The 22,903-nt window shown below is 58.0% G+C and overlaps 1 protein-coding gene across 8 annotated transcripts in view; it reads right to left on the bottom strand.

Annotated features, from left to right (window-relative positions):
- OSBP2 (oxysterol binding protein 2) overlaps positions 1-22,903 on the bottom strand; it is a 193,526-nt gene that overhangs the window by 10,135 nt on the left and 160,488 nt on the right. For all 8 annotated transcript variants that reach the window (XM_072723163.1, XM_025985906.2, XM_025985907.2 and 5 more), the window contains 6 exons: positions 18,894-19,150; positions 5,669-5,861; positions 4,765-4,882; positions 3,506-3,557; positions 3,108-3,254; positions 1,849-2,094 (listed from right to left, as the gene is read on the bottom strand). In XM_072723163.1, the coding sequence (XP_072579264.1) occupies positions 1,849-2,094; positions 3,108-3,254; positions 3,506-3,557; positions 4,765-4,882; positions 5,669-5,861; positions 18,894-19,150 (1,013 nt within the window). The remainder of the gene's footprint in view (positions 1-1,848; positions 2,095-3,107; positions 3,255-3,505; positions 3,558-4,764; positions 4,883-5,668; positions 5,862-18,893; positions 19,151-22,903) is intronic.

Here is a 22,903-nt window from a genome sequence, read left to right as displayed (position 1 = left end):
GGCCTGCCTGCCCCGGGTGTGGACGGTGTTGCAGCAAGCTCTGCACAGCCCTGCCCCTCGCCACTCCACTCTGGCACTGGGCACCCCTTACTGCCGCCTCACCTGCCGGTGCTCCCCTATCCGCTTCCCCCCTTCTTTGTTCTTCCTCATCTCCATGGCTCTTTTGGTGGTAGGGTCCTAGGGCTCAGCCTCCCCCCAGCTTCCTCACTCCCCAGGGCACCTTGCTGCTGGATCTCGGCCTCAGGCAGGCTTGGGCCCAGCTGTGCCCTCCAGCTGCCCACCGGATGTTCCACTCAGGTGGCTGTTTGGACTGACCAGATTGCCTGACGTGCCCACCTGCATCTCTCATTGTCTCCTGTCACCGGAAGTGACACCTCACTTCCTCCCTGGCCTCAGAAGCACAAGTCAGACCCACCAACCACTCCTTGTTGCCCACGGCCAAGGCCTAAGTGCCCTAGAGCCCTCCACACTGGCAAACTCAAGCACATGCCTGGAGGTCCGCATCATGGCTTCCTGCTCAGGCTGATGATCACGTCGTAACAGCTGCTCACACCAGATGCTTCCGAGTCATCCCTGGCCTTCTTTCTTGTGTTCCTCCTCTAATCCTTAGTAAATCCTGGCTGTGTTTTCTTCAAAATACATCTAGAACCCGCCCCATCCCCCACCAGGCCAGAGTGGGTGGTGCAAAGCGGCTGCAGGCTTTACTCTCTGTGGCAGCCAGGGGGGCCCCATAAAATAAGTCAGGTGTCACAAGACTCCTCCACCTGCCACACACAGTGAAACCGGAGGCCTCAGGCTGCCTGCCCACTTCCTCTCTGGCCTGTGCTCCTTTCTCCCTCTCAACTTCAGCCAGCTCTCTAAAGGAGCCAGAACTATCCGACACACACAGCACCTGCTCCTCATGGCCCCTCTCAGGAGAACAGGCACCCCGTCCGCTCAGCACCTGGTGCTTTGGGGGCACTGGGTCAACTCTGTTCGGTGAAGAAGAGAATTCACTCAGGAGTTCAGGCCCAGAACACCAGGCTCATCCTTGCTGCTTTCTTTTGCCTCCCTCCCTCCTCCTTCACCCCACATCTAAAGAGTTAGCAGATCCCCAGGCTCTGCTTTCTAAGCAGCCTGTGCTCTGCCCCCCATGTGCCCTGGTGTGTCACGGCCACCACCCTCCTGTAGTGCTACACTGCAGCCGAAGCACGCCTTTTAAACTAGCCACTTGGCCGTGAAATGTCTGCTTTCTGAGCTCCGTCCCAAGCCCAGAACAGTGACTGGCCCACAGCTGATGTCCAGCAGCCCACTTGGGAAGCTCTATGTTGGATGCCTTCATGCAGCACCCACTTGGGTCCTCCCAGCAGCGGGGGAGGCACCAACAGAGTCACCCCTTTTCAGACAAGGGCGCCAAAGCTCAGGCTGAGATGCCACTGCTGAGGCTCCCAGACCTCAGGGCCCAGTTTTGGCTCCGCCCCGTGAGAATACGCATCTCTGTAGGGAAGGCATGGAGAAGGAATAAGGGCAAGCTGACCTGCCCCCCCCCCCCACGGCAGGACCTCTGGACCCCAGGAGCTCCTCACACTCTAAGCCATCACCGACCAGGCTCCCCTCTGCCTGCCACCTCCCCCACTCTGGTCCACCTGAACGGCCCGACAGCACCAGACACATATCCCTTGATAGCTGCATGGTTCCTAGCAAGGAGAGGGGCCTCCCCTGCCCTGCACACCAGCCCTGACTCTGTCCTGGGACAGGTAGCGTGTCCCGGGACCTGCCCCTGCTGCAGGAGGCCCAGCTGCTGACTGGCTCGGCCCCGCGGGCGTGGGCCTGGCTGGAGTGGATCAGCGGAGCGTGAGTCGAGCTCACCTGCTCACAGAGGGAGCGCAGGCCCATGTCATCGAGGCGGTCCAGCTCAAAGGTCTCCCCCAGCATGGGGTTGAAGGGCTTGGCGATGCGGTGCACAGTGGTGGAGTAGGAGGACACGGAGAAGGCGGCCACCAGGCACATCTGCTCCACCGAGCTGGTGCAGTGCACCGCCTTGTCCAGCAGGTGGTGGTACTCCAGGTCCTCCGTCAGCCGCTGGAGCATGGACAGGGGCTCGTTAAAGTTGACCTGCGGACAGGCAGCGGTCAGGCGCGGCTCCGGTGCGGACCCCCGGACCCCCGGGCCCCAGGTCGGCAGGCACCCTCACTTGCTCAGGTGTCCGTGGGCACCGCTGCTGGGGACGCTTTCACCGTGAGTTTCCTCTGCTCTAAAGCCCTGTTCAAACCCACTGCTCCCTGCACGCTCCTCCCCAGCGCCTCCGGCCTCAGTTTCTCCACAGCCTCACCGCTTTCTGACCTGCTCTATCTCGTACCCTGGCGCTGGTGGTTACTGTCACTCTCCCCTCCGAGGATGGGAATGCCACAGACGCCAGGGTTTCTGACTTGGTCAGCAGAGTCAGAGTCAGTGAGTGGATGGGTGGGTAGATGAGGGGGTCTTCCTTCTGAGCTGTTCTGCTGGGTTTCTGGTAAAGTTCCTGTAGGTGGCCCCCCATCCTGGCCTCGGACAGGGACGGCCCTGTGTTCTCTCGTCCACCCAGTCACTGTTGTGTGGCCTCTGTGACCCTCCCCGTTTTGCAGATGTGGACACACAGGCCATAGTCGTGACGGGGCTTGGCCCCAGGGCACACAGTGAAACCAAGTCTGGCCGGAACCCAAAGCTCTTCCTCCCCAGAGATGCCATTTCAGCCTGGTGGCACGAGGATGCCAGCTCTACCCTCATTTTGTGACCTCACTGGCATGGGCACCAGACACCACTCTGGGCACAGGGGACGGCCCAGCCCTGCTGCCTCCTTCTACGAGGTTGGGCCAGCCAGGATACTATGAAGCCCTGCCAGGGACAGAGGTGCTCTCTGGGGGTCCCCACGTCCCCCCTTAGCTCCTTCCCTCAGAGACTGAAACCTCTGTTCTTAGGGGGATTTTGGCAACGTCGTTGAACACGATTTGATCATTTGTTACATGCTCCTCTGGTGTCATTAAGAAAATAACACCTGGGCTGCTTATACTTCTCAGAGGCCATGACCTCTCCCCCACACACACCAAGAGCCCGCGGAGCCTGCTGCGGCTGCCGGCTCCAGCCCGTACCGGCATGGGGATCTTGGAGAGCTCCCGGCCGATGCAGTTCTTCATGATGCTCCAGAGATTAAGGCTGTAGTTGGGTTTGTCAGGAATGCGGACACGCCTCTTGACTTTGGGGGGGCCCTTGGGCACAAGCGAGGCGCCATCTAGCACCTGCCAGAGAGAATGTGGCTGCTAACGGAGGCCAGGGCGCCCCTCCAGCCCTCCAGCCCTGGCCCTACCTCCACCCAGTGCAGTCCGAGGACCGAGCTGGCCACTGGCGAGTTGCTGGCGCAGCAGCAGGCTGATTGCCCGATCGGTCAGACCAGGGTGTGTGCAGCCAGGGCACCGAGGCCACCCCCAGGGGCCCAGAGCCACGGTGCCAGCCTGCCCTCCGGACACCCTTGGGGTCTCCCCTCACTTACATTGTCTGATGAGGTCCAGTCCACTGAGCCTGTGGTCCCACCCTCTGCTTTTCTGGAAGAAACACAAAAGGGGAGGCAAGTTATTTACAAATCCTGAGGCGTCCTGGGGACCTAGCCAGACCCCTCATGAGGTGCAAGGGGCGCCCCACCCCAGGGCTGCTTCTCCAAGGGGACATCTCCCGTCAGTCCATAGAGGCCAAAAATGTGTGGCCAGGGGTTTTAATCGGCCTCTCCCCACAACCCCCCGGACTGGGCTTCAGGGAGCCCACAGAAGGCAGTGTGGGTTGTGATGGACAGCAGAACAGATGTAGGGGGGGAGGGGAGGGGTAAAGCCACTGGGAAGCCTGTAGTCCCTTGTCCATGAGGGGCTGAGTGCCCTGCCTCAGGGTGTACCCACAGGTGAGCATGAGAGGCTCTGACTCTGCTTGGCCCCATGGGTGAAGGTGGCAGTGGGCAGTTATGTCACCGTTCCCAGGAGCAGCAGCTCCTCCCCAGGCCATGGCAGGGGCCCCAGACACTGGTGGGGCCATCGGCCACTTCTGTGTCCCTCAGGGCTGCCACTCACCACCCTTCTACTGTTAGGGCCTGAGCAAAGTAATGAGAAGAGTCTAATGAGGCAACTCCTAAGTAGAGCAAATCTCCACAAAGCCCCAGGGTGCTGCCTTCTGACCCAGCCCGCCACCCAGGTCTCCAGCTCTTCCCTATTGTGGGTCTGGCCCCCAGCTGCATGGTCCCACCCATGGGCACTTCCTGAGGATCCCAGAGTCTGACAACAATGTCCCAGTTACCACTATGTTCTAATGTGTATCTAGAAGCATCCTAAAAGAGGAGGCTTTTATGAAAAAAGTGAAAGGCTTAGAAATAGAAAATAAGAGGAACGTCCTGCATGTCCTGTATGTTCAGGAATGCTGGCGTGGTGGAGGGAGTGGTGGAGGGAGTGGTGGGGACTGCCCCAGCTCTGAGGCAAGAAGGCGCAGTGCCTTCCAGGCCTTCCAGGCCCCGGCCCCAGCCAGGTGGCTGACTGGATCCCACCAAGGCCTGGCTTCCACCTCCACTTAAAGTCACACCCTGATTCAAATTCTCTGTGGGCATTCTGGATGTAAGGAAGAAGAGGATAAATTGAATCAAAATATGACGTGAAGCAAGACTTGAAACCCCAAGTGCAGAGAGTATGTGGAGCCTAAGAAGAAGGAGGCGAGAAAGGCTAACCACGGGGGAGAGGCTCCTTCTGGGCGGCCGGCCCTGCCTGGAGAGCGCACCTGTCCTCCTTGGCCTCAGTGATCACGGTAATGAAGGATGTAGAGTCTTCCATGGCGTCGAAGTACTCAGTATCTTCATCTTCCTCACTGTCTTCTCCTTTGGGAGTTAAGAGGCTTCCTAGAGACACACACGAAACCGCTGCCTCAGTTTACAGCTCTGTGAACTCACTCACTTGCCTGAGGAAGTCCAGAGCCCAAATGGTGCCCCCCGCTTTGGATCCTGCCTCCCAAGGCCCCCTTGTCCCCTCCCCACTCCAGTCATCCAGTCACCTGGTCTGCATTAACCTGGCTATGGCTGCCCTCGCTCCCCTTCCTTGAATGAGCGTCCTGCTCAGCGCTCTGGCTCAGAGGCCTCCCTCCTGGAAGCCTCCCCCGATTCCTCAACATGCTGGTCAGTCTCTCTGGGGCCTCGCTTCCCTTTCTGATGGGCCTGTCACCCCCTGCCCAAGGCTAGGTGGGCCGCCACCTGGCACCGGGGCAGCCCTGCCACAGAGGGAGTTAGGCTCCCTGGACTTTTCTTGTGAGAACTGGAGCCTAAATGTAGGGAGATAATTGCCCTTTGGTGGTGAGTGTGGGAAACACAAGCACGCAGGCGGGCCCAGATGCAGGCACGTTAAGAGGTATGTGCATCGGGGCAGAGGCTGCGTAAGCAGAGTCAGCTGGCCGAAGGAGTAGACGGGGCGCCTGGGTGGCTCAGGGTGTGATCCCGGGGTCCTGGGATCGAGTCCTGCATTGGGCTCCCCACAAGGAGCCTGCTGCTTCCTCTGCCTCTGCGTCTCTCACGAATAAATAAAATCTTTAAAAACCCCCAAAAAACGAGGAGTAGACAGAGCATAGGTTGGACGAACAGAGGCCAAGCAGCCCTGAGCATGGGGCCCAGGCTGGGTGGCCGTCACCCACTCACCTTCGCTGAAGCTCTTGGTGGGGTTGGCGGTCCGGCCGGGGGCGCTGCGGAAGGCGCGCTCGAGACTGTTGTGCTGTTTGGCTAGCTGCTCAATGGTCTCCTCCAGGTGGATGCGCTGTTCTTGCTCATACTGCAGGGCGCGCTGCCATTTCCGGCTGTGTGTCTCTGCTAGTTCCAAGAAGTCTCTGCAGGCCTGGGTCGGGGGAGCGGTGGCTGGTGAGCACAGGGCCTGGGGCAGGGGCCTGTCTGCCCCACACCCCACCTGCCAGTCAGTGAGGAAGGGCCTGGGGTGCTCTCACCCCCCCTAGTAGGGGTGCTCAGAAACACTTCTGCTGCCCTTTCGGCTTCTGTGGGGACATGGGGACTCTTTGGCTTTCTCAGAGCCAGCCTGGGGACAGGCATCTGCCCTGGGCGGCATCCCACAGTCAGGATGCCATCTGAGAGTGCCAAGCCCGGGCTGTGGCTGGCAGATGCTAGGTTTTCAGACGGCCGGGGCCTGAGTTCAGCTGCTGCATCCTCAGGGTGCTGGACCTGAGGTCTGTCCCAACCTGTCCCCATGAGAACCCGAGGTATATGCAGCTCTGGGGCCAGTCCCTGTCCTTGGCATGGAAGGAAGGAAAGCCACATTCAGCTACCCTTCTTGGCTTTGAGAGGTAAAGGTCTTGTCTGGCCAGGAAATGAGACTGGACCTTTCCACGAGGTTACCTCAAAGTCTGTATCTGCTTTTTAAGTAAGGTTCCCCTTCAAACTTGTGGCCTACTGACACCCAGGTTCTTTCCAGCTTCCCAGGTCCGTAGTGGTTCCACTACACTCTTAGGAAGGAGGGGTTGTCATTCTGCCCCTGTCGTCAGGGAGGGCCCGGCTCAGCTGTCCCCAGAAGGCAGTGAGGTCCGAGCCAGGGACCCCTGGATTTGCCCCTCCCAGCCTCCTTTAACTCAGTGTGAAGGGCCAGGCTTCCTCGGCCCACCGGGCACCCAGGCCCTGCCCCCAGCACTCCCCACGCCCTGTGGCACCCACTGCTCTGCTCAGCTCCACACATCACATGCTGTCTGACCCCTGCCTGACCCCAGGGGTTGGAGTCGTGCTCTCCTGGAAGGAGAGGCACACCGCCCCTCATCCATGCCACAAGGACAATGCAGCCCTGTCCTGAGGGCTCTTGGGAGGAAAGAGGCAGGAAGGTGATGTGGAGTGCCAGGCCGAGGAGTGCTCTCTAGACACTCGTGCGGGGTGGGGGGGTACCCCGCAGGCATCGGCAGCTGCCCACCGGCTCACCCCGCTGCTCTGACCAGTCCCCCGCCCCGGGAGGGCACTTGTGCCAGCTCGGTCAGGTCCCCTCACTCACCCCTCCACTCCCCACAATCTCATGTCTACACGTCAGCTTCTCTAGTGACCATGCCTGTTTCTCTTTGTCCCATGGAACCCCCAAACTCAACAGCTGCTCCAGACATTTGCTGGAGTGGACACCCTGCTAAGGGCTGGGTGTTGGGGCCTCTTGGGAGAACAGATGGAAGGTGCCTCACTAGAGGGGGCAGGCTCTTGCGGGGAAGGGCCCCAGTCGGGGCCCCAGAGGGCAGGCTGCCTGGCAGGCCCCAGCAGCACCCCGCGCCTCAGCCTTCCCCCTTGCGCCTTCCCTCCTCTCATCTCCCCTCCCAGCACCCATGAGGAGTGCCCCCCCCCCCCACACCATTCTGCAGATGTGATGGAGGCCCAAGGAAACCAGCAAAGTAGAGTCAAAGGACTTGTTATCAGGCCTGCGCTTCTGTGCAGGCCATGCTGCCCCTCTGAGCCTGTGTCCTGTGAGACAGAACAGTAATATCTGCTCTCACAGGTCCCTGTCTGCCTTGGCCCAGCACAATCCTCAAGGTCGGAGGAGTGGCAACATCTCCCATTGACATATGAGGAAACTGAAGCTCAGTTTCCAGCAGCTCCCCTGCCAGGCTCTGGGGAGGAGGTGTATTCACTCCCTCTCAGATTCAGGAGCTTCCCCACTCTCCCTGAAAGGTCCCTCCTGGCCACACCTAAGCCACTGTAACCCGCTTCTCCAGGAGGGGCAGGGATTTATACAGGCAGGTGACCTGGCACAGGTTGGAGCGGGAGTAGAGAAATCTCCTTATGCATTTATCAGGCTCTGGAGACATAGAGAGGCTGCACCCAAGGCAGCCACAGGCCAGGGCTCTTTAGTTTGTAAATTCTGGATCTTTGAGGCTCACCAGCTGGTGTGGGGCTGCATTCACTGAAGCTCATGCAATTTGGGGATGAGGACAGGCCCAACTCTGCTGCTCCCTGGCTTGTGACTTGGAGCCAAGCCTTTACCACCCAGGATCCCCCAGCAGCCTTGTCCCTGGCCCCTGCTCCTCTCTCACCACTGCAGACCCCAGGGTGGGGGCCCTGATGGCAGACACATGACCACCCACTCCAAAGGCCGACTAGAGTTTGCCCCGGTGGGTACAGGAAATAGTAGTGGTGTAGGGTGGTGGGCAGAGTACTCTTCTGGGCACGTCAGAAATGTTCCAGATGCGTATAGGAGTCCTGGTGAAACAGGCTCTGAGGTCACATGGCCAGAGGCAGCAGACCCAGACCCGGACCCCAGCTCCTTGTCCCAGAGCTCGGGCCACTCTGAGCCACCCCTCCCTCAAAATCCCTATCCCATGTCCTCCTTGGCTTTCCCACAGCCCCAAGCTCAGCCATGGTGCCCAGTCAAGTTAGTCTCAGATCCTGCTGCCCGTTTGCTGACCAAGGAAGGAGTCCTCACACCGGGGTGCCGGTCCACCTGGCTGCTGGCCTCAGCAGCTTGCCAGGCCCTGTGGAGCTGGGTGTGTGGAACAGGTCAGAAAGAGGCCCAAGTGCTGGTGGAGGGGGAGCACCTCATTTCCCTGGGTGGGCATGGGTGCCAGGCACACCACTTCAGCAAAGCGCCTTGCCAGCTCCCCCTCCTGCCCCCCGAGCCTTAAGCCTAGGGAGAAGGAGCACCCCAAGGCACGAGCAGGATGGGCCCCAGTGCCAGCCTTCCCCACAGAGCCAGGCCTACCTGTCTCGGGGTGAGGGTGCAGGTGCCTAGGCTGTGCCAAGCACTCGGCCTTTCTATGAGCAAGATGCACAATGGGTGCCTGATGGTCTTCTGGGTTCTTCTTGGTCTGTGGGTGTTCTGCCTGGTGGCATGCTGCCCCCCCCCCCCACCGGATGGCCTGGCAGCCACACCAAGCCAATGCCCTCCTCAGCACTGCTCCCGCACACATGCCTTCCACAGCTCCCTGGCGACTTCTACAGCTCCAGTTTTAACACTGATGGGCACTTTGCTTTCATAGAACTCCTGTCATTTACAACAGGACAAGTCATCCACCCTTCCACCCTCACGTGCCTACCTGGTGTCCCTCCTCAACTGCCAAGGTTTCTTCCTCTGCTGCCGCCAGCCTTCTCCAGGGCCCATCCCAGCCACGCTGTAGAGAGAGGCCGGCGCCAGCCTGGCCCCCGTGCCCTGGAATGCTGAGCTGGGCTGTGCACTGTGCGCTCACTAAGCTGGATTAGGCCTGGGGCCCGCTGGGGGCTGGCTGGGGGGAGCTTCCGTGGGCCCAGGGAGGGGCCTGGCTGACCCATACCCTGAACTCCGTCCCATTTCCCCTGAGGCTCGGCCACGACTCTCAGAGAACTCGCACCCAGCCCTGAGCAAGAGCAGTTTCCTAAGCCACTCCGAAGCCCCCTACCCAAACTAGCTCTTAAGTGATGCAAGGGACCAGGATGGAGCAGAACAAGGAGTCCGGCCTCTGGGCCCCTCATGGGCACTGCCTACGCCTACCCTGGGCCAGGCCTATAGCATCCTGGGCCTTGGTGTCCTCCTGCACAGTCCCTGATTCCATGACCCAATGAGCGGTCGCCCTCTGGGTGGGAACAAGGTTCTGGTCTCCCAGGCCTGTCCCTTCCTCCTGCCCCCCATGGCTGTTGAGAGGGTCCCCGAGATAAAGAGGTGTGGGGTCCTGGGGGTAGTGCCATTTTACCTCTGTGTGGAGGCTGGGGAGCCTGCTGAGCTGCCCCCAAGCAGTGAGAACCCAGAAGCCCAGGACTGAAAAGGCACCCTCTGTACTGGAGCTGGTCTGCTCAGCAGGAGGCTGGGGGTGCTGCTGGGCCTGCCCACCCACCACTGGCTCTCCCCGTTCAGTAGCCCCAACTGGTGAAGGGGTTGTGAGGCCTCTCATCCAAGCCGTGCGAGCTCCAAGGGGAGCTGCTGCTGGTCATCCTGACAGGGATCCCGCGGGTCAGACAGTGTCTCCGAGCTGCAAACCTTTGCCCAGCTGTGCCAGGAGGAAGGAGGACAAACTCTAATCGCTTTTGTTGCTCCTAATCCTAATCCTGACAACGACCTCGCCGTTCCCCAAATATGGGCAGGTGAGCAGGGCATGGGGTCAGCCGTCCTGGGTCCTATGCCCATCCTATGTGTAGCCCAGGAAGCCTCTGGAGCTCTCACAAGGGGATGCAGAGCCAGGACCCTGCTTAGGCCTGGCCTTCAAGGGCTGCTTGGGAAGCACTGGCCCCTGCATTGTCACTGCCTCCTAGACGAGGGCCTGAGGAAGGTGCCAGAGGATTGCTGGACATTGGGGGTGGCTGGCCCTTGGACTCAGGGAGGAGGTGGGGTCAGGCTAGCGGGAACCCTCAGGCTTTCAGGCTCCCAAGTGGATGGGTAGTTGGGCCTTTCCACTCTCAGCGTTGCTGGGGCTGCCCATCTACCAACTACCCCACCTCACTGGTCCTCACACGGCCAGCATAACTGTGGACCTGCCCCTCACTGGCCTTTTATCATAAAGTAGCAAATAGAACGAAGTGGTCCTGGTCTTCCTGAGCCACAGTGCATGGCCAGAAGCTCACACCTGGGGACACACTAGGGTGAACAGGGTCTCTCCTTCTCCCCCTCACCAAGGAGCAGCAGGCTGCCCTCAGTTCACACCTCCCAAAGGCAGGAAGGAGCAGTGCTGAGATTCAGGCCAGGCCTACATGGCTCGGAGGCTGCTGCAGCAGGACATGCACAGCCATCTCAGGCCTCCAAGACCAAGAGCGGGGACCCCTGGAGCCATGATGGTCATGCTGGGCTAACCTGGGGCTTTGGGGGGATAGTCCCTCTAGGTCAGGCCTAGCCAAGCTGCCACGCTGTGTCTTCAGCACCCTCCTGGCCCCTAGAGGCCGAGCAGCTCCCAGGCCAGGCCAGGCCAGGCCAGCCATCCGCCTCTGTCCCCTCCTCACACTGCACTCAGAATGGCCTGCTCAGCACACACGGAGGCCAGCCCTTCCCAAACACCGAAGGGACAGTCATGGCTTCTCCTTGATATGATTCAGGGCACTGGAGAGGCAGCTTTTCAATTCAATTCAAACTTTAAAATAGCCCTTTGCACATTCTAAATAGTTTACCCCTTGAGCACAGGAACCAGCACCATCTGGCCGCTAGTTTGCCAACTGATTTTAAACAGTTATGGAATCTATTTTTATTCATCCCCCCAAGCCCCAAATGAGCAAGCTGTCAAGAGCAGAACAGTGGTCAGGTGGACAGGAACCTGCCCACGGGCCCCAGAAGGACAAGGGAGGGCAGCTCCGGGCCCCTCACCACTGCTCTGCTTGGGTCGGGGGCAAGAACCCCTTTGTGATCTCCAAATGGGGCTAGGGGAAGCCTCAGAGCATTTTGGGCAGCAAACAGTTCCGATCTGGGGCTGTATTTCTATGATGCCCCGAATCTGAGGCCTTGGCCTACTGCTCCGTCTATCTCTGCTACACCTCGTGCCCGGCCCTCCTGGCCATCCTTGTCCCCAGCCTGTCCGCGCCTGCTCTTTTCTCTTCTAGCCTCCTTCAACTGGATTTGGAGCCGACTCCCTCCCAGTCTGGCTGTGCTGGTGCCTCTCTCCACAGCGTCCCTGCCACCAGAATCCACACCCTCATCTTGTCCAACCAGCTCTACTGCAGGTACCAAAGAGTGTCTCTAGCAAGCCACTACCTTCTTCAGTAAACTGAGAGGCCCAGAGTGTGAGACCTGTCCCATCAGGCCCTTTGAAGTGGGCCTGCGGGCCAGTGCCACTTCCTGCCCCCACAGGGCACCTTGACTGTCTGGTTTCCTGTGGGGCTCGCCCACTGCCCAGCTCTGCTGACTCACTGGCTGCACAAAACCTGTTTCTGGGAAAGACCTTCCTGCATCCTACCTGAATCTGTGGGACTGACCACTGAGTCCGGCATTGTGAGGCTGAGGCGGGGATCTGACAGCCAGGGCCCCCCCATTCCTCCAGCAGCTTATGCCCGCACCTTACAGTCCCTTAATAGCCCAGATCTCTCCCTGCATGCCGCTCTGCTGGCTCTGCTCTCAACACACCGAGCAGCCTGGCTGGTTGCGCCAGCTCCTCCCAGCAGTCTGAGCCACCAACCCTCCATAGGGGACAATGAGGGGCCCCCTAAAGGGGTTCTAAGTGTCTGCCCCTGCCTCACCTGTAGTCCATTCTCCAAGCAGCAGGGGCTCTTGCCAAGATGTGGGTTGGACCACTGTCCTTGGCTGCAGGGGCCTCATTCAGAGTGGAAAGCTCAGTGTTCTGCGTAAGTGCAGTCTCCTGTGAGCAGCTCCTCTCCCCAGGCCTCCCCTCCACAACTGCCAGCACTCACCCCGGCTGCCCCCTGCTCCAGGCCTGCCCACCTCCCTCCAGGTGCCCTTCCCCTCCTCTCCGGCCAGTCTGTACCCAGGGCTACGGCCAGTCTGTACCCGGGGCTACGGCCCCCCAGCCTGCTCTGTCCCCTCTGAAGGTCTTTTCACCTCTGACATGCCTTATCATCTGTGTGGTGACGTTTCCCCGAGGGGATACAGGTTCCCTGAGGCTGGGCTTTGTCCGCCCTGTGCCCCAGGGCTGGACCAGGGCCTGCATCGGATCACAGAGGGATCACCGAGGGCCCCCTATGCCTCCGTGTCTGCAGAGGGCTGCACACCACCCTGCTGCAAAGTGCTCAGCAGATGTAAGCCAGGCTGACCTGAACTCCTGGCTCCTAAGGCCCCTGGGGGGGGGGGCCTGGGGTGGCCATGTGGTTGGAGGGGCTGAGTCCTGGGCTCCAACCCAAGTCATACACTCTGAGGAGCTTCCCACAGCTCAAGGGTGGGGGCTGTGTCAGGAGCAACTGCCTTGTTTGGGGGCAGTCCCCTCCCCGACAGGGGCCTGGAGGAGCAGCCGGTGGGGAACAAGCCAGAGGCTGCCAGCCTGTGGAGGGGCTTAGAACTGGAGGGAACTGACACCAGCACCCGCCACTCAGCCCTCCATGCCTTCTAACTGGACTGCGGCTGCCTGGGCTAAGAGGAGGAGATGTGAGCGGGTGGCATATGGAGGTCCCGTGGGCTTGGTGGCAGAGAAGTGGGCTGCAGGCAAGTCCCTAGTCAGACTCCACTGCCTGGGGCCTGCCAGAGAACCTGCTTCCTGAGGCCAGGGAGGGGAGAACTGGCCCTCACGTCCCTCTGGGGCAGGCTCACCCCCAGAATGTCCATGACAATACTGAGGATTTCTTCTGCTGGGGGCAGGGACCGTGAGACTGGAACACAGGGCAACCATGGGAAGCCCAGGTCACACAGGAAAGTGCAGGTGTGCTGGGCCTGGTGACAGGTGACATGCCTCAGCCCTTCTGCGCAGATGCCACAGCCAGCACTGAGGATGGCCCAGGGCCCGGGGCTGTGGCCCCAAGAGCTCGTATAACAGCCAGGCCTGCAACGTTATGCAAAATGACATCTCTGGGTCTGAGGTGACACCTTACTAATACAAATGATGCTGATGACAAGGAAGCCACAATAACACCAACCTCGTGTGGCCCTTGTGAGGAGCAAACAAACAGGAAGAAACAGGGCAGACTGCTGTTGTTACACCACCACCTGCCCAGAGGCGTCCTTCAAACCAGGGCACTCTGCTTTATCCCAAAAAGAAGTTTATAGGAAAAGAGAATGAAACCAGAATTTATTCTTTTCCTTTATGGAAACTAACACCCAAAGCATGAGTTGGTCATATGTATTAATTCAGTCATTCTCCACTTCAAACCATGTGACCAGCCCAATGCGACTACACACCAGCATGTCCTGGATCCCAGGAAGGATGCCGGATGGATGATGGGGCCGCTGAGGTTCCAGGCTCCATCTAAGAACAAAGATGTTCATCGGTGCTCTGAGTTCCCACCTCAACGGCAGGCTAGTTCACAGTTACCCAAGCAGGAATTCATGCAGGGGACCCCTGGGCCGCCTTTGATCAGACTCACAAAATCCCCTGCCGGGGAGATCTGTCACACACGACACCATGCCACTGCCGCTCCTGTGTTTTCACCACCTGCTTGCTCTCACCTGTTTGCTCAGGCTCCTGTACGCCGGGCCCTGTGCTAGACATGGAAGCTTCAGGGCTTCCTTGCAGGGTGCCCAGGCCAGCAGGGGGGTGGGCGGGACGCTGCTGCAGACACTGTGGCCCCGAGGACAGATGTGGCCATCGTTCATACTTTCCTTCTCTGCCTGTGAGTGACCCTCCTCACCTGTAAAGGCTCCACTCTGTGGCCACTACCTCTGCTCTCTGCAGGCCCTCACTGGCTCCCAAGATGTACAGCTAGCACCCGGGTCACTCTCTTGGTGGGGCTGTGATGATCTGGGCTTGAGCCTACCTCCTGGCCGACTGTGAACCTCCCCACCCCTTCCCCAGACCCTCTATGTACTTGGCCTTCAAAAGTGGGCATGTGAGCTGTGGTCTCCAGGGCCCCTTGAGAGGGCTGCATTGCCGCACCCACGTGTGACAGAGCACCACTATGTGGGTCCTCTGGATCGTGAGCTCCAGGGGCAGGGCCCAACCCCCGACTGGCATGAGCCTGGGGAAGGCTCAATGGAAAGCTGCTCAGGTCTGGGTTCAAATCCCAGAGGCAAAACCTTCCTAACTGTAGGAGCCACATGCTCATGGCCTCACTACAAGGGAAGAGGGGACGGTTGCCCTGGGTTCACTGCTGTGCTATCCCAAGCTGCTCAGATGCTGCCCCCAGAGGGGCTGCTCCAAGGAGCCAATCTCTGAGTCCTGCCAACTAAAATCACAAGCGGAGGGAAGGAGGCCAGGGTTCATTACAGCCCATACTTGTGAAAAACCCAATTATGACTTAATTTCATAAAGTACTCTTCCTATTTCTCTGCGACCAGGCTGGATCATTTCTCTGCAAAGAGGAGTGATAAGAGTGGCGTGGGGATGTGACAAGTGGCTCCACGGGCTGAGGGCTGGATGCTGGACCTACTTTCTCACTGACCTTGTTCAGGTGAGGAAATGGAACAGGAATGGCTTTGTAAATGGTAACAGCGGGCAAACATGAGATGTGGGCTGCTTAGAATTTTCTTTTCTGAGATACAACACCCACTTTGGTTCAAGTATCACATATTAAGCACACCCACCGGACTACTGTTGGGGACACAGGTGAGTTAAGATCTGAATCTCACTTTGGGGAGACAAAACCTGATGAGGGGCAAATGTCAAAGTAACCGGGGAAGCTCTGCACAGCGGGCTCAGCGAGGCACAGCAGTGCCTGGGGCTCCAGGGGGTTCTAGCCAGAAGGAACGGCTTCCTGACAAGGAGCTTGGAAAGCCTCCCGGCCATGTGGGGTTCTAAAGGATGAGAAGGGATCTGCCAAGTATCTAGAGGGTGGGGAAAGTTCTAGAAGGTACAGCACAAGCAAAGGCACAAGGAGGTAGAACACTGTGGCACTGTTCAACATTCCTGATCCAGAAACTTCTTCTGAGCATCTTGTTGCCTCCAACACTTATGGAAGGAAAGGGGGCTGGGCTCCACTCGGGGTGAGTCTTACCGTGCCGGCCCCCTGTGAACAGTGGCCCGGGAATGGGCTACGTCACTAACCATGGCTCCTGGGGTCTTAGGGATTGTCCAGAGAGTCCCCTCACCCTACCCAGCTGAGAGCTAAAGGACCTAAAGGCTTGTGATATCAGTGGCCTTTCCCAAATTTGAAGGAGATTTGATTGACCCTCTGACTTTTCTCCTGAAGGATGGACAACCCCTGATTCTTGGCCATCTTGGGTAAAAGTAAGGGTGATGCAGCTGCTCCCTCCCTGTGTGGGAAGGATGCTGCTTGCCAAGGGCCCTCTAAAGGATGTGTTTCCCTGTAAGGCTTTGGCTAGCCATCCCTCATTTTCTGTTCCACTTGTATGACCCAGGCTCAGTCAGAGCCCATGGGGTGGAAAACCCACAGCCATTCACAATCCATAGGAGGAGGGCCTGCCCTGAAGTGGCAGTGGGAATAAGTGCCCCAAAGTCAGGCATGGGGGATGCTGGAAGCTTCCCTACAGAGTAAGCATTATCAGTCAGGGCAGGAGAAGGGGTGTGTGGAGTTGCAAAGGGATCTCAACAGGGGGCAGAAACAGGTTTTTCCTTCACAGTAAGAACTGGCCTGTGACCCAAGTGTATGCCTTCTGGGGACAGTGGGGGTGGCTTCCACCCATCCTGAGTCCCCAGCTCCCCAGGAGGGGCCCTGGTGGGGCTGTAGCTTAAACGCAGGTTCCTGAGACTGGTGGCTGTGCCCTGGTGGATGCAAAGGCACCCAGTCCATGTGCTGATCTCAGAGGAGAGGGGGCCCTTGCCACCCTTGGGGGTCTCATCCTTGCTGCTTCTGAGACTGTGGAGGCCATCACTGCCCCTCTGAGCTACACGGAGAGGATCTGAGCTCGCATCTTGGCTCAGATACCTACCAGCTGGATGACCTTGAGCAGCTCAGGTGACTTCTCTGAGTCTTGGTTTCCACTTTGCACTAACAATACCTAATGGTATTAACTAAAGAGGTTGTAGGGAGGGGTAAGTGTATGTGGTGTGAATGTGCATGGCTTCCTTACAGATCCCTGGTCCAACCCCCTTCTATTTTTTTTTTTTTTAAGATTTTATTTATTCATTAGACACACACAGAGAGAGAGGCAGAGACACAGACAGAGGGAGAAGCAGGCTCCATGCAGGGAGCCTGATATGGGACTCAATCCCGGGACTCCAGGATCATGCCCTGGGCTGAAGGCAGGCGCTAAACCACTGAGCTACCCAGGGATCCCTCCAACCCCCTTCTATAACACGGGTGGTGGAAGCCAAGGCCTGGCCAGGGGTGGGGATGCTCTGCCTAGGTGGCCTCTGCACACAGTGGGAGTTTGGACATTTGGTGTCTTAGCACTGTCCACCCAGAGCTGACTTGCTTCCTGCCAGGTGAAGAGAAACATCAGGAAGTCTCCCCGAAGGAAACACAGACCTCCATGAGAATCTGAGCTACTAGCACAGCCCGCTGGGAGCCAGCACCTCACTTCTGTGTGATCCCCCATGATGGAAGGAGATGGGAGAGGCCCTCGCATCAGGTTCATGGACCCAGCCCAGCTAGAGCTGCAGCTCTCCTCAACAGCTCTCCTCAACAGCTCTCCTCACTTGGGTCCACATTCCTGGTGCTAGAACCACAAACAGGCTTTTGTAATCCACCCCAGGGGCTTGCTTCCCATAAAACAATTTATGTGCTTAGATAGAAAACTTTCACTGTTTTTACTGCTTCCTACAGACTGAGCCTCTAATGCCTGATAAAAGATTTCTGCTAAAGACGCCAGCTGAGAAGCTCATTATCTGGGAAAAGCCAAAACTGCTAACTCAAGACAAAGTAGCTTCGGTCTTGGCAGGCAGGGAAGACAGTGCCAGGGAAGCCTCGAGCGGGCGATGGCTTCCAGGATGGACAGGGAAACACAGGTGTGTCATTCTGCCATCAAATGCCCGTATCTGTGTCCGTCACTGGGAAAAGTGCAGTGATCCCACCCCCTAGAGTCTGGGGGCTGTAAGGAGGCCATTGGCCCAAGAAGCTGAATGCGGGGGTGGGGTGGGGGAGGTGGTAAATGTCACTGTAAAGTGATGATGAGACCGACTTGCAGGCTGCAGCTCAGCAACCTCTCAGTGGGCATGCCCCGGACACAGCCCTGAGCGCTGTGGATGGAGGTCTGTACTTGCCCAGTGCAGGGAGCCAAGCGCCTGGGGATGGTGTGTCCCAGCAGCCTAGAAAGAGGGTATGCTGCCTCAGCCAAGGCCTGAGGGGGAGGATTCCTCAGGCTTCCTCCTGCACCAGGGATGGCTCCAGTGGCAGGGTGGGTGCAGGAGGGTATGAGTGGTGGGTGTGGCTGCTACTCCCCACATGGACTGGCCACAGTGAGTCAAGCTTGGGGCAAATCTCTGATGCACACAGTGTCACCCAGGGGTCTTGGCCTGCATTGGCTCCAGCCTCCACCTTCCCAGCCTGCTCTGGGACTATAGCCTAGTCCTGACTCCTAGCCCTGCTCTGGTTTGACCACCTTAATTTGGAAGCTGGGCACCAGTACTGCACCAGTACTGCCCATTGTCTTTGGCCAGCCTCTAGGCAGCCTCTAGACAGGGCTGCTTCCCCTGAGGTGGCCTCTGTGTCCCCACACCTCCCCTCTCTGCACCTCCTTGCTCCCAGTGTGCCACCCTGGCCCTGATGTGTGGCTCCTGGGGGCTGTCCTTGTGAGGAGGCTGTTGTAGTTAGACCTGTGTCTGCATTGGGGAGGCCTAGATGAGCACACACATCTTGGGGGGAAAAACTCACCAAGCAGGAGGAAGAAGGGCCCAGAAGCCAGAAGCATTATATTCTCTGCCACCATGGAGAGACCCTCCCGCTCCCAGTCACAGCAATGTGGCTTCCAGAACCCTGTGGAAAGTGGCGACCCCTGGGGCTGTGCCTCTCAGTTTACAGACTGTGGCTACTCATTTGGCTACTGTTGGGTTGGCATGACCCATGGCAGGCTCATCTTTAAGCTCCTCTGGCTAAGGGAACCCATAACGCCGGTCCTCCACCTGCAGACATGCCCCTGTGGTTACTGGATTCTGCTCCTGTTGCTTCTGAGTGGTACTAGGGAAAGGAGCAGCGGCAGCTGTGGTGGATCAGTGTGGCAGCCTTGTTCCTAATGGGTGGGGTGGAGCCATCTGCTCAACTCAGGGCCCTGGTCTTCCTCACCTAGGCCCGAACCATCAGCAAGTCTCAATCAGGATTCTGCACCCCACTTTGGTTTCCACCAGAATTACAAAGAGGGCAGGGGGGCTTTGGGAAATGACCTGAAGCCATCAAAAAATGGAGCCCTGGTTTGTCAAGCACCCTGGTCACCAGCTACTCAGGGACTGTGGTGCTGGTGACAAGGAGCCACTTCCCTTTTGGGAAGCTCTGTGCCAAGTGGGTGGGCACTTACATTGATCATAGCATTTGAGGTGATGCGGAAGAGGGTGGCTCGCTCGTTGACGACCTTCAGCTTCTCGCAGCTCTCATAGGGGATTTTGAGGCCGTCCAGCTCGCTCAGGGAGCGCTGGAGTGCAGCGCCGTGCTTGGCGATGAGGTCATTGCACGTACTGAGGTCATCCAACTTCACAGAGAGGCTCTTGATGGTGTAGTGTAGCTCACTCTTGTCAGCTGGAGAGGTGGTCTCGTCGTCGTCGTCCCCAGAGTCATCTGTGAAAAGAGAAAGAGTTGCCATGGTTATTAACTGTCCAACAGGCACCAAGATGCCTATGTGGCCAGAGCCCAGGAGGAAGGAGCAGATAGAGCCGCTCAAAACAGAGTGCCCTAGATGGTGCCAACTCCTGCTGCCAGCCAGCCTTCCAGGGTGGGCACAGGCCCTCCTGGGTCAGTGGGAGGGGATAGGAAGGGGGGACCAGCCCTGCAGACAGTGCATGTACTGCACTTTGTCTGGGGCAGGTTTGTAGGCACCCGCCTGTGTGCAGGGCCCCAGTCCCCTAAACTGCACCATGTAGCCCAGGGTGCACCATGCTGACTGGAGAGGTGGAGACTGCTGTGAGGACCAGCTCCTTTTGCAGACCAGAGACCCTGGATAAAGGCCACCTCTTTTCCCTGCATCACAGGCCCAGCTTAAGCTGACCCACACTTTCCTGCCGGCCTCACTTTGTCCAAAGCTCTACACCCACGCCAGGGGCCCCCTGTGCCCTGCAACACTTGAGGCCTTTCCCACTGGTCCTCACTGCCTGGAACCTCCTGACACCTACCCCACCTTCTCAGAGGCCTCACCCCTACCCAGCCTCAACCCCATGCCCCCTATCTTCAAAGCCTGCCTGAAGACACTCAGGCCAAAGTCATGCTCCCCACCCTGCTGCTACTCTGTGCCATCCTCCTCCAGCTCCCCACCTGCCTCCCCTGTGGCATTTGTTGAATGCCTTCTGTCCAGACACTGGCTGTCTCCATGGCCTTGTCAGGGTAGAGACTATACTATCTCCCAGGGACAGACAGGGAGCTGAGGATCAGACAGGTAAAGTCATGCCCCAGGCCACCTGGTTAGTCTGCCTCTGTAGTCACCTTCTTTATGCCGGGCCGCTGGGCCCTCTGTGAGTGGACCAGGTGTGTGCCCCCTCGTCTCCTGGCCGAGCCCTCTCACCTCTCACAGAGCTGCCCAGGCGCCCTCAGCATGGCCCTTCTTGGGAATCTGGGGTGCCTTGGAGCCCAGCCCTCGGCCAGCCCTGCCTGTGTTCAAAGGGCTGCAGGGTCATGAGGACCTCAGGGGGCGCACTGCCGCGGGTGGGGCACAGGGGCAGCTGGCGGGGCTCTGCTGCTGCTTTAGCACTAGGCACATGACAATAAAAAGGCAGACACCACCATGTGAATGCCAGAGCCTATAACTGCCAGGGGTTTCTGCAATGTCTTGTTTTAGAAATAATCGGCACAAAACATTTTTTCTTTTGTAAAGGAAATCTATAACCCAAGATACAAAAATTTTTAAAAAGACACATACTGTGAAGGAACAGATTTCTTCCCACGGTAGACAGGGTGCGTGGGGGTGGCCATGGCTGTGTTTCTACTCTGAGCATGCCCCGAGCTGGTGGCAGTGCCAGGACAGCCAGCAGCTTGGCCCCTGAGTGGGTTGGACGCTGGGGGCGCAGCATCCACTGCACACTCTGTTCCCGCTGGTCACAGGGGCCGTGGGTCAGCATCCGGGCTTGGAACAGGCACTCTCCGTCTTCCCACCACAGCCAGCCCAGTACCGCTTGGAAATGCCCTGGTGTCTGGAGACTACATGTGCTGCACCTGCCTCTGGGCCACTTGCTTGATCAGTGTGAACACAGCCTCACAGTCGTGGGTGGACAGTGGGAAAAGAGAAAATGCACTTTCTTAGACACCAAGCCACCAGTTCAGGGTGCTGCTGATAGGGGGGGCAGAGCCAGATCTGAATCCAGGTCTGTCAGGCATCACTCACTTATGATGCAATCTCCTGTCACCTTTCCGGGTTCAACACATGTAACAACCAGAATGGCCAACCACTGACCAATCAGAACAGAAGCTGCTGTGCGCTGGGATGGGTGTGTGGGGGACACGCTGGCTGTGGGTCAGTCTGAATGGGACCCCTCCCACTCCCCCACCCCTGTGCTCTAAGCAAGAAGCACAAGTGGCTTAACTCTGAGCATCTGCTGTATGGTAGGCAGAGATGAGAAACCACATTTCTCTTTAACTTGTTAATTAGTACGCCTTTAAAAGCAGCTCTTAGGGTCCCAAGTTCAGGTCCAGCGGCCAGGGATGAGAGGATGTACTTGTTCTGCTCCCAAGTCATGGGCCGTGTTGTTGAGGAAGGGATGGGAAGATTCTTGGGTCAGCGGTTCCCAGCAGCACAGTGTGTTCTATGGGGATGGGCAGGGAGAGTCTCTCCCAGAGGTACAGTGAGATCAGGAGAGCGAGTGAGGGAGGGCAGGTGTGGCGGTGGGGCAAGAAAGAGGGAGGCAGTGAGTGAAGGAATGAATGATCTTGGGAGTTTCACAGGAGGCCTATCCAGGGGTTCTCAGTGGAACACACAGAGGTGGCAGGTCACACACAGGAATGGGAGGGCAGACTCTGGAGATGGGCATAAGCAGTAGGGGTGAGGCACCGAGGAGCCAGTTGGAGAGAGGGGATGGTAAAGGGCCTCTGGCACAGCTGAGGAGACTAAGCCTTCATCCCTTGGCAAGAGGGAGACTGTGGGCATTTGAGCAGAGATCCCTGGGAAAGATGAGACCGGTGACAAGTGGCAGGATGAGCAGACTGAAGGGACAGAGAGGCCAGAGGTCTGGCAGGGCCAGAGAAGCCACAGGAGGCCAGGGGCTGGAAAGAACAAGACCTCTGAACCCAGCTCAGAAGTGCTGATGGCAGCACTCACCGAGCTCCAAGGCCACAACTGTCTAGTGACAGCCATGCTCCCCAGCAGTCCCCATCCCTGTCCAGTCCTCAAGGAGGAGGGGGTAGGTGTCACTCAGAAGCTGACATGTGGCCCTGTTGTTCACTTTGCCACAGTGTCATGGGCTATTCAGACACCTACTGAGCATAGCGTTGTGGACCCCCCCCTCCCCCCCACTCAAGCCTGGGCAGAAGCAGAGCTGAACCACAAAGGGAACTCTCTGCCTCTGATATGATGAAGTCTGACCATGCTGAGTCTCCAGGTCTCAATCTGGGGTCAGGGATCCTTGCTAGGAGCAGACTGACATTAGAAGGAGAGATGAAACTCACTACTAGAGACATAAATAAAACTATTGAACGTGACACTACTTGAATTAAGAAAAAAGAATGAATGGCATTGAATTAGCTTAGGCTTTCTGAAGGATAAACCAACAGATAGATACCCAACAAGAGCCACAAGGAAGAGCCTGCTTCTTCCTTTGATGGGGGAATTCTACTGGCAGGGAATTTGGTCCAAAGGAAGGCAAACACTTGTATGCACAAAACTGTTCAGGCCTGTGGCTCTCAAGCTTCTGGTCTTGGGGCTCCTCAAGCTTTTATGACCTGCACGTCCCTTCTGTTCAATCCGCGTCTCCACAACCCAGCAAGCACTAACCTATCCAGAAACATTAAAATCCTATGGAAGTTTTACAACTATTTTAATACAAGAATAACAGCAACCAAAATCTAAGGCCACATCAAACCCATGCACCTGGGCACAGCCCCTGGCCTGCCTCTAAGCCCATGTAAAGGCCAAGACTTAGTACACTGAGCAGCTTTTGGGGGAGAGGGTGCCGGAGTGTCCTGGGGTGGTATAAAAAGGAGGTGTCAGAACAGGTTTGAAGGCTTGAGTTCCGGGTTCACATTGAACTCTGCGGCTTTGTGGGGCTATCTTCCTTCTCTGAGCCTTGGAATCCTCCTGTGTACAGAAGAACACCAACACCCACATCCTGGGGTTGAGGGGCACATGGGTGTCAGGTGGGCCACATCGGGTGGGATTATCCCTCGCAACAG

This window comes from Vulpes vulpes, chromosome 10 (genome assembly GCF_048418805.1).
Source record: "Vulpes vulpes isolate BD-2025 chromosome 10, VulVul3, whole genome shotgun sequence".
Taxonomy (NCBI): Eukaryota; Metazoa; Chordata; class Mammalia; order Carnivora; family Canidae; genus Vulpes; species Vulpes vulpes.
This window is presented reverse-complemented; position numbering and strand designations above follow the sequence as displayed.